The sequence below is a fragment of the Pecten maximus genome, chromosome 12 (assembly GCF_902652985.1).
Source record: "Pecten maximus chromosome 12, xPecMax1.1, whole genome shotgun sequence".
NCBI classification, from domain to species: Eukaryota; Metazoa; Mollusca; class Bivalvia; order Pectinida; family Pectinidae; genus Pecten; species Pecten maximus.
Window position 1 is genome coordinate 1,521,510 of NC_047026.1, and position 14,190 is coordinate 1,535,699.

The 14,190-nt window shown below is 37.6% G+C and overlaps 1 protein-coding gene across 2 annotated transcripts in view; it reads left to right on the forward strand.

The window, feature by feature from the left end:
- The window catches only part of LOC117338818 (gamma-aminobutyric acid receptor subunit beta-3-like), a 19,022-nt gene extending 5,406 nt beyond the window's left edge, over window positions 1-13,616 (forward strand). The window contains exons 5-9 of one of the 2 annotated variants that reach the window (XM_033900170.1): window positions 5,653-5,907; window positions 7,973-8,125; window positions 9,496-9,681; window positions 10,683-10,730; window positions 13,249-13,616. In XM_033900170.1, the coding sequence (XP_033756061.1) occupies window positions 5,653-5,907; window positions 7,973-8,125; window positions 9,496-9,681; window positions 10,683-10,730; window positions 13,249-13,320 (714 nt within the window). In that variant the 3' untranslated portion in view covers window positions 13,321-13,616. The remainder of the gene's footprint in view (window positions 1-5,652; window positions 5,908-7,972; window positions 8,126-9,495; window positions 9,682-10,682; window positions 10,731-13,248) is intronic. The other variant, XM_033900171.1, reaches the window with a different exon arrangement.
- Window positions 13,617-14,190: the final 574 nt, after the last annotated feature.

The following is a 14,190-nucleotide window of genomic DNA, read 5'->3' on the forward strand; positions in this document are numbered from 1 at the left end:
GCACTATACTGTAGATTCCAACCGTAACCCACAGTGTCTGTACCAATCACAAGATAGCACTCTACTGTAGATTCCAACCCCGACCCACAGTGTCTGTACCAATCACAAGATAGCACTCTACTGTAGATTCCAACCCCGACCCACAGTGTCTGTACCAATCACAAGATAGCACTATACTGTAGATTCCAACCCCGACCCACAGTGTCTGTACCAGTCACAAGATAGCACTCTACTGTAGATTCCAACCCCGACCCACAGTGTCTGTACCAATCACAAGATAGCACTATATTGTAGATTCCAACCCTAACCCACAGTGTCTGTACCAGTCACAAGATAGCACTATATTGTAGATTCCAACCCTAACCCACAGTGTCTGTACCAATCACAAGATAGCACTATATTGTAGATTCCAACCCTAACCCACAGTGTCTGTACCAATCACAAGATAGCACTATACTGTAGATTCCAACCCTAACCCACAGTGTCTGTACCAATCACAAGATAGCACTATACTGTAGATTCCAACCCTAACCCACAGTGTCTGTACCAATCACAAGATAGCACTATACTGTAGATTCCAACCCTAACCCACAGTGTCTGTACCAATCACAAGATAGCACTATACTGTAGATTCCAACCCTAACCCACAGTGTCTGTACCAATCACAAGATAGCACTATACTGTAGATTCCAACACCAGACCACAGTGTCTGTACCAATCACAAGATAGCACTCTACTGTAGATTCCAACCCCGACCCACAGTGTCTGTACCAATCACAAGATAGCACTCTACTGTAGATTCCAACACCAGACCAGTGTCTGTACCAATCACAAGATAGCACTATACTGTAGATTCCAACCCTAACCCACAGTGTCTGTACCAATCACAAGATAGCACTATACTGTGGTTCCAACCCTAACCCACAGTGTCTGTACCAATCACAAGATAGCACTATACTGTAAATTCCAACCCTAACCCACAGTGTCTGTACCAGTCACAAGATAGCACTATACTGTAGATTCCAACCCTAACCCACAGTGTCTGTACCAGTCACAAGATAGCACTATACTGTAGATTCCAACACCAACCCACAGTGTCTGTACCAATCACAAGATAGCACTCTACTGTAGATTCCAACCCTAACCCACAGTGTCTGTACCATTCACAAGATAGCACTATACTGTAGATTCCAACCCTAACCCACAGTGTCTGTACCAATCACAAGATAGCACTATACTGCAGATTCCAACCCCGACCCACAGTGTCTGTACCAATCACAAGATAGCACTATACTGTAGATTCCAACCCTAACCCACAGTGTCTGTACCAATCACAAGATAGCACTCTACTGTAGATTCCAACCCCGACCCACAGTGTCTGTACCAATCACAAGATAGCACTCTACTGTAGATTCCAACCCCGACCCACAGTGTCTGTACCAATCACAAGATAGCACTATACTGTAGATTCCAACCCCGACCCACAGTGTCTGTACCAATCACAAGATAGCACTATACTGTAGATTCCAACCCCGACCCACAGTGTCTGTACCAATCACAAGATAGTACTATACTGTAGATTCCAACCCTAACCCACAGTGTCTGTACCAGTCACAAGATAGCACTATACTGTAGATTCCAACACCAAACCAGTGTCTGTACCAATCACAAGATAACACTATACTGTAGATTCCAACACTAGCTAACCCACAGTGTCTGTACCAATCACAAGATAGCACTATACTGTAGATTCCAACCCTAACCCACAGTGTCTGTACCGGTCACAAGATAGCACTATATTGTAGATTCCAACCCTAACCCACAGTGTCTGTACCAATCACAAGATAGCACTATACTGTAGATTCCAACCCTAACCCACAGTGTCTGTACCAATCACAAGATAGTACTATACTGTAGATTCCAACCCCGACCCACAGTGTCTGTACCAGTCACAAGATAGCACTCTACTGTAGATTCCAACCCCGACCCACAGTGTCTGTACCAATCACAAGATAGCACTATACTGTAGATTCCAACCCTAACCCACAGTGTCTGTACCAATCACAAGATAGCACTATACTGTAGATTCCAACCCTAACCCACAGTGTCTGTACCAATCACAAGATAGCACTATACTGTAGATTCCAACCCTAACCCACAGTGTCTGTACCAATCACAAGATAGCACTATACTGTAGATTCCAACCCTAACCCACAGTGTCTGTACCAATCACAAGATAGCACTACACTGTAGATTCCAACCCTAACCCACAGTGTCTGTACCAATCACAAGATAGCACTATACTGTAGATTCCAACCCCGACCCACAGTGTCTGTACCAATCACAAGATAGCACTATACTGTAGATTCCAACCCTAACCCACAGTGTCTGTACCAATCACAAGATAGCACTATACTGTAGATTCCAACCCTAACCCACATTGTCTGTACCAGTCACAAGATAGCACTATACTGTAGATTCCAACACCAGACCAGTGTCTATACCAATCACAAGATAGCACTATATTGTAGATTCCAACCCTAACCCACAGTGTCTGTACCAATCACAAGATAGCACTATACTGTAGATTCCAACCCTAACCCACAGTGTCTGTACCAGTCACAAGATAGCACTATACTGTAGATTCCAACCCTAACCCACAGTGTCTGTACCAATCACAAGATAGCACTATACTGTAGATTCCAACCCCAACCCACAGTGTCGGTACCAATCACAAGATAGCACTATACTGTAGATTCCAACACTGACCCACAGTGTCTGTACCAATCACAAGATAGCACTATATTGTAGATTCCAACCCTAACCCACAGTGTCTGTAGCAATCACAAGATAGCACTATACTGTAGATTCCAACCCTAACCCACAGTGTCTGTACCAATCACAAGATAGCACTATACTGTAGATTCCAACACCAGACCAGTGTCTATACCAATCACAAGATAGCACTATATTGTAGATTCCAACACCAAACCATAGTGTCTGTCACCATCATAAGATAGCACTATACTGTAGATTTCAACACTGAACCAGTTTTAACCCTTGTTGATTGCTGTATGAAAATTAACATACTTTGAAAATAAATATTATACAGATGTAGAATTTTTATTTGGGGACACTAATCTGATTCAGGTTTTAGCCTTAGACACACAGTATACAGGGTTACTTGGGTCAAATCAGTTAAAATCGCCAAAATCGTAATATTTATTTATTTTTGTCTGCCTCTTGCTGGAGCCAAATCTTATCCAGTTTTGTCAAAAGTAAATTTTGCTGGAATATTACTGTTGATAACTTCATACATATACTTACAAATGAGTTTTTCTTTCTATGTATCTCATGGAATACATTTTTAGCAAGATTTTAAATTAGTTCTTCCAAAATGTGTCGGGCCTTTTGCATGTTTGTCTTTTTTTATCTATGGTCATATTTAGATATTTATTAGATGTACTTGACACTGAAATCAGTTTTATTTGGATATTTCTGGATGATCTCCCAAGAGAAATGATATCATAGTATTACTGCCATATATATACACGTGTACATACGTAGATGTAATCTGGAGTGGGTTCTATAACAGAAAGATTTTAATGGACACCGATATATTTACATTTCTATGGGTCCCCAGAGGAAATCCTTTCTTACTGGAACTATTAAATGTCACCTGATTTGATCAATCTTCTCGGCTGTTATTGGTCGAATGCTCCAGATAAGCTTCTTGCACTTTTTTATTACTTTGATGTACAAAGTGTATTCTATTCCAGGAAACCAGGGATTTGTTGCACGTGGTAATGGATTTAATGTATCAAGTCACTCCAGAAAGTGTCCATTAGAAGTGCCTTTTTCTTGTTGTGGTTCAAATCAGTCAATGCACTTTTTGTAATCTCACTTTACTTTTTATGTCAGAGATTTGTGATATATTAGAAGTCCAAATTTAACTCTTTTTTTTCATGTAAGGACAAGTTTTTCGGTCATATCTTTTAGAATGTGTGTCAAGAGTCAAGAATAACCCTAAATTATCAATAAAGAAAACGTAACAGGGCTGAACAATTATTGTTATCTTATAACTTCTCATACATCTCGTTCACAGTGATAGTGTCACTTTCTAGCTTTGTGACAGAGTGAATTTCCATTAGTAGTCTGTACAAGTCTGAGGATCATAAATGGAATCTGTGGTGGAGGCTGCACTCTAAACCCATTCCTGTTCTGTCTCAATACAAACATACCCGGTAATGGTAAAGGAAATTCAAAATGTTCAGATTTTTTATGTCACCTGCCAAAATTAAAGGCAATAAAGTGAACTCGTGCTATCTTGAGTAGTCCATATAGCATTGACTTTCCCATCAAACAACTTCTTATAAATAACCAAAGAGCCTAGAGTCATGATGCTGGGCAAGTGTCATGCTGAGATGAATACTGAGTCCAAATGGATGACCTTTACCCACTTTCAAGGTCACAGGGGTAAATGTGTGTTGTTTGACTGGTAGCAATATGCTGAGATAAAGGGTTATCAATTTTGCTTAAGTGAATGACCTTAACCAGTTTTCAAGGTCACACTGCTACTTTTGAATTTAACAAAAGGCCTATATCTGTTTGGGGGGGGGGGGGGGGGGGGGGGGGGGGGGGGGATAAATTCAATATCACCAAATATTTATGCTTTACAGTATACTTATATGAATATTAATATTCTATTGCTTTCTATTATTCACTGAGAATATAATAAACCAGTATTTAAAATTAAGTTCCCTTACCCAAAGGGTTACTCTCCTGAACAACATTGAATAAGACAATTAGTCTTTCAACCTTAAGGAGTTACTTCCCCTTAAGTCAATTTGTAATATATCAGTGTGTATACATATACATTACATTTGTCTGTATTTCTTAATGCCTGTTGTTTGCCAAGTAGAAGACTTAGATAGGCTATGCCTGATGTCTAATCCTATTGACTTTCCATCCATGTCAATAAAATTTGTTGAAATTGAAATTGAAAAAAGGCTTAAGCCCTAATATTTGGCCAATAGTATGGTGAAACAGTCTATTAAGTTTTGCAGATGAATGACCTTGACCTTTTAATGTCACAAAGATCAAATGTGTTCCAACAAATTCTCTGTAAAACCAAGAGCCCTAAGTGATGAGATTGGGACAATAACATTCTTATATAAAAAATTATCATGTTTTGTTCAAACTTTGACCTGCTTTCTACGTCATAGGGATCAAATATACTTTGCCTAAATCTTAAATAACATCTTTTGAGCAAGGAAGAATCCTAGAGCAGATATATTTGATGTATATCATATTTGAAAGATAAATTAACTTTAATAAGGTCCACATCAATGACCTTAACCAATTTGACCCTTTCTCAAGTGAAAAAAAATGTGATCAAGATATCTAATGGACTCCAGAGATCTAGTAGATATTCACATCAATTATTAGTATCATAACATCAACGTGTACACCCCATTATATTTTTGTATTATATTACGATTTACTCAGGAGTGGGGCATTACGACAGAGTGTTGTATTCTAGACATTCCTTCCTTTCATTTCTATTGTTTTAATCAACTTATAGAATGGTTTTATGTATTAATATGATAAAGTACATCAATTTATTTGGGATTCTTTGTCCATGAATCGTAGGACCTGACAATATCAGTGTCGGCAGAGCGATCCGGAGAGCAAGTAGATTTGATAGAGGATCAATTTGCCCTCAGCTCCATCAACACGAAAACCTTCCTGGATTCAGCAGAGTGGAACGTGTACAAACACGTGGAGACCTACCGGGACAAAACCACCATTGAGTACGCCAGTTCCACCGTTCATCCTATACTTCACGTCCAGTGTCGCGTGGCCCGGAAGGTCGGCTATTTTGTGTGGAACATCATTTTCATTGTTGTAAGTTTATTAAGTATGTGGCTGTCAAACTTGATGATTTTCAATATGTTCCAGTATGCCTATGAATAGCATGCATAGTATATGATTTTTCGGCATAGCCGTATAATATTCTTTTGGCCCTGGATATGACAGTCTTATTATCACCAAATATGATTCAAACCGATATAATTTTGTTATCCATGCTGAAATGCATTAGTTCGTTAATTTATTTCACCAGCAGTTTTACATTATAATCACCAGCATTAAAACTATGCCGTTTGAGATCTGATATTCAAGATTATAGATTGAGATCTGATATTCAAGATTATGTAACCATAACCATGCTCCTGGTCTATCAACGTAAACCGTAACCATGCTCCTGGTCTATCAGCGTAAACCGTAACCATGCTCCTGGTCTATCAGCGTAAACCGTAACCGTGCACCTGGTCTATCAGCGTAAACCGTAACCGTGCTCCTGGTCTATCAGCGTAAACCGTAACCGTGCTCCTGGTCTATCAGCGTAAACCATAACCGTGCTCCTGGTCTATCAGCGTAAACCGTAACCATGCTCCTGGTCTATCAGCGTAAACTTTAACAATGCTCCTTGTCTATCAGCGTAAACCGTAACCATGCTCCTGGTCTATCAGCGTAAACCGTAACCATGCTCCTGGTCTATCAGTGTAAACCGTAACCATGCTCATGGTCTATCAGCGTAAACTTTAACAATGCTCCTGGTCTATCAGCGTAAACCGTAACCATGCTCCTGGTCTATCAACGTAAACCGTAACCATGCTCCTGGTCTATCAGTGTAAACCGTAACCATGCTCCTGGTCTATCAGCGTAAACCGTAACCATGTTCCTGGTCTATCAACGTAAACCGTAACCATGCTCCTGGTCTATCAGTGTAAACCGTAACCATGCTCCTGGTCTATCAGCATAAACCGTAACCATGCTCCTGGTCTATCAGCGTAAACCGTAACCATGCTCCTGGTCTATCAGTGTAAACCTTTTAATTTTCCTATTTGACCTTTCCATATACCTATTATAGAGTTCTACTAAACTCAGCATTCATGCCTGATGCTATGTAAAAAAACATGGTTGGTGATGCTTCAACACATGATTAGGCATGAATTTATGCAAAAATCATGCAAAATCTATTAGTAAGCTGCAGTTATACTTGCAAGGAGTCTTCCCAAATTTGATTTGCCTTACAAATTATGCAAATTCTTTGGGGTTTTTTTTGTGTATTTTTTTTTTACATCTAAATTAACCTTTGAAAATGGCTGTGTATTTTACATATATCAAGAAAATTTGAACGACATTCTGCCATGCAAACGAGAATGGGAAGCCTTAATTATTATTGATATTTTAAGTGCAATGTTGTATGGCTGAGTGTTGATTCAATGCTAGCTATCATCCTTTGGACCATCACAATATAATCTCAATTAATGTACTGCTAGCAGTGTTTTGTATGGATGGAACACGAATTTGACCTACTGAAGGACAAGTGAGCTTATGCCATCGTGCAGCATCCGTCATCTGTCGAACGAGTGTCTAGTCATCTGGCGTCAACTTTTTCCTTTAAACAAAATTTTTCGCAATAACCGAAAAGCCCAGAGACCTCATATTGGACCTGTAGTATTCTGGGATGAAGGACTACTAAGTTTGTTTAAATAAATGACCTTGATTTACATTCAAGGTCACAGGAGTCAAATATGCAAAAATCTTTAATCTACTTCTTCTCATTAACCAAGAGGTCCAGAAAGCTGATATTGGGCCTGTTATATATACCATGCTGGGAAGAAGGGCTACAAAATCTTTTCTAAATGAATGAAAATCAAACATGTCGAATTCTGTTTATTTTAATGAAGTAGATAGGAGCAGGTGAGTGATAAAGGCCAACTGGGCCTATTGTTTATCATTAATTTCCCTCTGCCATTGCAAGGAAATGTATTTCAAAAGGAATTAAGTAGATAGGAGCAGGTGAGTGTTACAGGCCAATTGGGCCTCTTGTTTATCATTAATTTCCCTCTGCCATTGCAAGGAAAAGTAATTAAAAAAAAAATTATTATGCAAAACATTTCAGCTGCTGATTGCCAGTTTGACCTTTACAACTTTTGCCATAGAACCTGATTCAGCTGATCGACTGGCCGTCACGATCACTCTCTTCCTGACAGCGGTGGCCTTCAAGTTTGTGGTGAAGCAGAGTCTACCCACCATATCGTACCTCACAAATCTTGTAAGTGAAATTCTTTCTGCTGAAAGATGAGGATGCAAATTAAAATCATAAAGCATGGACAGAGAGTGACATGTATGACATCATAAATATGCCTGCATGTTTAAGGGGCCAAATATCTAGGATAGATAGGTATACTACAGTATGTAATCATTGATTATCACATGTACGTGTATATGTTACTTGGGAATCAAACCAAAATGAGAAAAATCTCTCTATGTCATGCTCACTTAATTAATTCAATTTCTGTTGATTTTCAAAAAAATATATAAAAAATCTTATGGTTTTCTGCATTGACAAGGGGGCTTTAATTTCTTGTAAATACCAGTAATAAAAGTCTTCAAATATATACTCCATAATGGATATGTCACCTGTGTAGTCAAAACTAGATGGACTTTAGTAAAAACACATTCGAGTTTGGAAACCAATTTCAGATGTGTCCTTCACACAGAATTTTAATGACATACTTTAATAGGATGACACCATCTTCAAGTGATTTGTACACAACCAAACATGTCTTTAATGGTCACCTGTTTTGGCTCCAAATGTAACACAATTTTATTGGTTAATGAACATCTAGTATGCAGTTGTTCCATGCTTTAATTATCAATCAATTCAACAATCAAAATTATTGCTCTGAGATGTTGGGACACTGATGGGAAACAATTTTGACTGTTGATTAATATTAAAGGCATGAAACAACCACTGTGTTACCTGAATAATCTGGAGCTGCGGTGGCCGAGTGGTTAAGGTGTACTGACACTTTATCACTAGCCCTCCACCACTGGGTTGCGAGTTCGAAACCTACGTGGGGCAGTTGCCAGGTACTGACCGTGGGGCAGTTGCCAGGTACTGACCGTGGGGCAGTTGCCAGGTACTGACCGTAGGCCGGTGGTTTTTCTCCGGGTACTCCGGCTTTCCTCCACCTCCAAAACCTGGCACGTCCTTAAATGACCCTGGCTGTTAATAGGACGTTAAACAAAAACAAACAAACAAACAAACAAAACCTGAATAATCCAAAATAATCAAATATAGGACAGTTCAGAAGACCCACATTTGATATATCCTCAAACCGTCCTGAGGCAGGCACACTGTTACCATAGCAAATACAATTAGGAAAATGCTTCATCATAGTCATTTGAATGCTTTGGCATTTGCAGATATTCCACGCCTGTCAATATTTTTGACTGTTGGCAGCCAGCATATTTGACTTTTCGTTCTAGCAATTTTCTTGGGTAAGAATCTAAAATACTTAATTTACATTTACAAATAGAGTATGTATTTGCACATAACACGACAATTGATCTCACTACACTGTCCAGTAGGTTAAAGATTTGATTCCTCTGTAATTTGTAGTTTTGTTTGTTGAACAGGATTTGTATGTGTTGAGTGCCCAGATGTTTCTCACCCTCCACGCTGCACAGAATGCGTGTATTAAGGCTCTGACCAGATTCAGCACTTCTGACCAAGTGGATATGTACGATACCTACTCCATGATCTCCCTGTGTGTTATCTTTGGCATGTTCCATATTATCTTCGGTGTCTATTTGTACCTTACGGTGAGTTTCCGTCAAAACATGTCAGCAAGTTGCCTCCAAAATTGTAACAGAGTAAAGACTGTACAAAATAATGTTTATCAGACATTGCAAGATACTGAGATTTCTATGGTTTTGCGTCATTTTGTGTAAATGTTTTTTAGGTCACCAATTATCTGGTGAACTTGTAAACTCAGCGCATTAAATATCACCTCATTTCCTGGTGGTAACTAGCTCATAAATGTGGAATGTCTGCTAAATATAAATATCATCATATCATAAATATCATATTATAAACCTACAACACTTGGTTAATTAGTCTGCATTTGAGAAAGAGAGAGAAAAAGATCAATTGTATGTCTAATTCAATCGGTCTGGCCCGTATAATTGGAAAGACTTGCTTCTGATCAATCCTAAAATTCCTGCGTTAATTATTTTGGTACAGTTTGACGTAGATTTTGCAGAATGATTGAACCAGTGTGACCACATAATTGGAAACAAACAAGATCTGACCAATCATAAAAGTTACTTTGATGCTGTATGACAGATTTTGCAGAATTATTAAACTGGTCTGACCATATACTGGTAATTGCAAACACAGAAGATCTGACCAAACCAAAAAAATTACTGCATTCTTTGATACTGTATGACGTAGATTTTTTAGAATGATTGAACTGGTCTGACCACATAATTGGATACAAACTAGTTCTGACCAATTGTAAAAATTGTGTCAACTTTTTCTCAAAAGCTGAAAAGCAGAGAATCATCAGAGACATAAATTATAACTAGATGAACAGTACAGGCTCATTAGGCCTCTTGTATATTTATATAACTTTCTGCTTTAATGGAAATAGTAGAAGATTTCAGTGAATCAACAACCTCTTTTGAGACTGAAAATACAGAATTGTTTTCTTATCCATAAAGACAACAGTAATGTTTGTCAGGATGGAGTAAATCTTCTGTTGACGATAAAAACAGACATTTTTATAATACGCCAATAATTGATGTGTTTACTGATGCTGTAGGCAACCAAGAGAAGACGACGCATGAAGGAAAAGGATGGATTATATAAGGTGAGACCTTACATAAAAAGTGCAATTTTGATTGGAGGGAAAGAAATGACCTTACTTTGACTTATCAGCATTAAATAGGCTACAGGTGATGTACTAGGAAATCACTTCCTGAAGTGTATGGCATTATTCATGGAATTTGTCGCTGATCTTGTTTTTATGATAATTTTATGTTCACTGTAATTGTTTTCCTCTTGATTCTTATTGATTTTACAATTTCCAGATAGAGAAGGAAATTGATTTGACCAAAGTAACAGATATGTTCAATAAAACAAAAGTCTTGATTTGATTAACAATCAGAGATCATTAAAGAGAAAGGTCACATTTTTGTGGAAACCCAAATTACGTGTACACATTATATGAAACATTGGACTACATTTCTGTATCTGTCAAAATCATTTCAAAGGCCATTTAACAGTTTTTGACAGACTTCTGTATGATGTATGATGACTTGATTGTTGCACTTTCTTTAACCCTTTCAACCCTAAGAAACTTTAGTGGACTCTGCCATTCTTTCATAAGTTGAAGTCCAATATGGTCAGTAGGGGTGAAAGGGTTAATTGCTGAAATGAAATTTTGAAAGAGTAATTGTTTGCTTTTGTTTTTAATTTATATTTGTGTGTGTATGGGGGGGGGGGGGTCTGCTTGAGAGAGATAGTTCCACCAAATGTTAATTATAGAAAGTGAGTCTGCACAGGAATTACAACTCTAATTGAAGCTTCTAAATATCGAGTGCTCTGAAATTCCTTTTAAATTGTGATCAGGAAGTTGGATGCAGGAAGCTGAGATTATCAACAAAAAACAAAAACAAAAAACAAACAAAAACAAAAAATAGGAAGAGGAAAGAATTAAGGAAAATAAAAATTCAACTAAAAGCCATAATTTTTTTATATTTGGATGCATGTACATTTTGTAACCAAACTTCACAAAGTCCTCCAAAGATACTAGAAAATTGGCAGCTGTAGGTGCTTGAATGAGTTATTATCATCGGAGACGGATAAAATTTCAGAACAAAATGAAGAACTGACCATCTTCATAAATATAGAGGATAACCAGCTATTTATCCATAAGTGCCTCATCTCACTGATTGGCCAAATTTAACTTGTGACAGAGTAATATGCACCAAAACTTGTAGCTCCTTTAAACAAGATTACTTAGGGAAGACTAACAATCATATTGACATTTAGCGGTCAAGATGAACAGTTAAATATATATTATTTCTGACAAATGATGCTTGAGACGTTGATTGCCTCTTGAATAATGAATGTAAATGCATGCAGCTGTTTCTAAAGATCTCCTAACCAGGTCTATTCTGTCAACGTCTATATATTAGCATGAGTAACAAATCTCTACATACGTATTTATATTTGTCTCTGCTCTGACAAGTTAATTTCAGAAATGCATCACATATAATGGCTTCCAAATGCTATATATCTCTCAAGTACATGTTGATCTTAAACCACTCATGCTTTTAATTAAGGTTAATCTTGCTTGTAATGTTAATTTTCAGGCTTATTGAAGCCATTTGTTCCTTTGACATGACAATATTTGATTGATTGACCAATTTCATTATTTCCTGAGAAAACCATCTTGTATTAGCTTTGGGAAAAAAAATCGGGAATATCTGACGATAATTTTTTATGAATCGTCTTTAATTCATTAACCAAAAAATAGAGTACATGTGATGCATTTTGAACTTCAACACTTCCAGACCTTTACATGTATTATTGGATTGTGGGAAAATCCCTTTTACAATGACATATCTTGAAAAATTGTCTGCCTGATTGGTACCCCCATTCAGGTGGAACTTTAAAGGCCTAACATCTATGATCAGGTTTCAACATGGATATAAAATCGGACATTGCTTCCAAATTTGAACTTTTGGTTTTGTGATAATTTGGGTCAAAGGTCATAGTTTAAGGTCTTCAGTACCAGCTGTATATATGCGAATCTGTTTGGAAGTAACTTGATGTAAGGAATCAAAAAAAAAATTAACATTATGCTCAGACTTTGTCGGCCTACTAAGAGACACTTCAATAATCAATAGCTAGCTTCAGAAACTCTCTGTAACATAGCCACATATTACTTCAATAGGACTTACTGGTGTATGAATCAAAGCTAAGTCTCTAATACACTGCTAAACGTCATATCAATAGAGAGCATGTACAACCCTTATACATGTACAATTATCAATGATTTGGTTTGTTTTTGTTTAACGTCCTATTAACAGCCAGGGTCATTTAAGGACCTGCCAGGTTTTGGAGGTGGAGGAAAGCCAGAGTGCCCGGAGAAAAACCTCCGGCCTACGATCAGTAACTGGCAGCTGCCCCACTTAGGTTTCGAACTCGCAACCCAGAGGTGGAGGGCTAGTGATAAAGTGTCGGGAAACCTTAACCAATCGGCCACTGCGGCCCCTACAATTATCAATGATGGATGGAGGTTTGTGGTTTATGAAGTCTAAGTGGGATGCTGATAGGATAGATGAGGATGTACTTACCTCAGTGTTAATTTTCTTTTTCAGGAGAAGAGACTTTACTTGGAAAAAATTGAGGAACTCATTGAAGGAGATGTCAGAGAGAAATTTGGGAAATAAAATTGCCAATGATGTTGGCTGGGATATATAGATAAGCTATCTGTCAGTTCATTAATGTCCAGACCTCTTAAAAGCATATGAACATCGTGATAACCTTGAATCACAGCAAATTACAGCACTTAATTACATTACATGAATTTTACGGTAACGAATTACATCATATACTGTATATCACTTGTGTATTTAATATTAGGCTAAATTTCAATATTACCTTCGTTAATTGTTGAAATCTGGTTACAATTTTATTTATAATTGTTGAAATATGTTTTCCAAGAATAAATTGATTTTTTTAGCCATTTTATATAAAGTCTTATTAATTTGAACATCTAATACAAATGTCTTTACCATATGAATACACCCACTCCTCATATGTAAATTAGTATCATTACTTGACAAGTTAGAGATCCCAATGGGATCCTGACACCCACCATTAAATGATCTATATTGGTTCTATGTTATACTGATCTTTTCTCTCCTTTTCCATTCTTTCTCTCCTTTTTCCTTCTTTCTCTCCTTTTCTGTTCTTTCTCTCCTTTTCCCTTCTTTCTCTCCTTTTCCCTTCTTTCTCTCCTTTTTCTTTCAATAGTCTGATAAGGAGAACCTACAAATGAAATCTCTCTAGGAGTAATGACAAAAAAGTACAACTGTCAAACACAAAGATGGCCACTTGTTGGCCAGTTTGTTTTCAAATCAAGCGCAAAATTAATTGACCACAACTAGGGACCAAGGTGAGCCAACATACACAATTCAAAATGGACGTCTGTCATGTACAAGTAGAGATCAAGGGGAACCTACATATGAAATTTGAGAGATTCTTTAAGTACTTATTGAGAAATAGTGGTAACAATCTTAATTCAACCTGCCAAAATT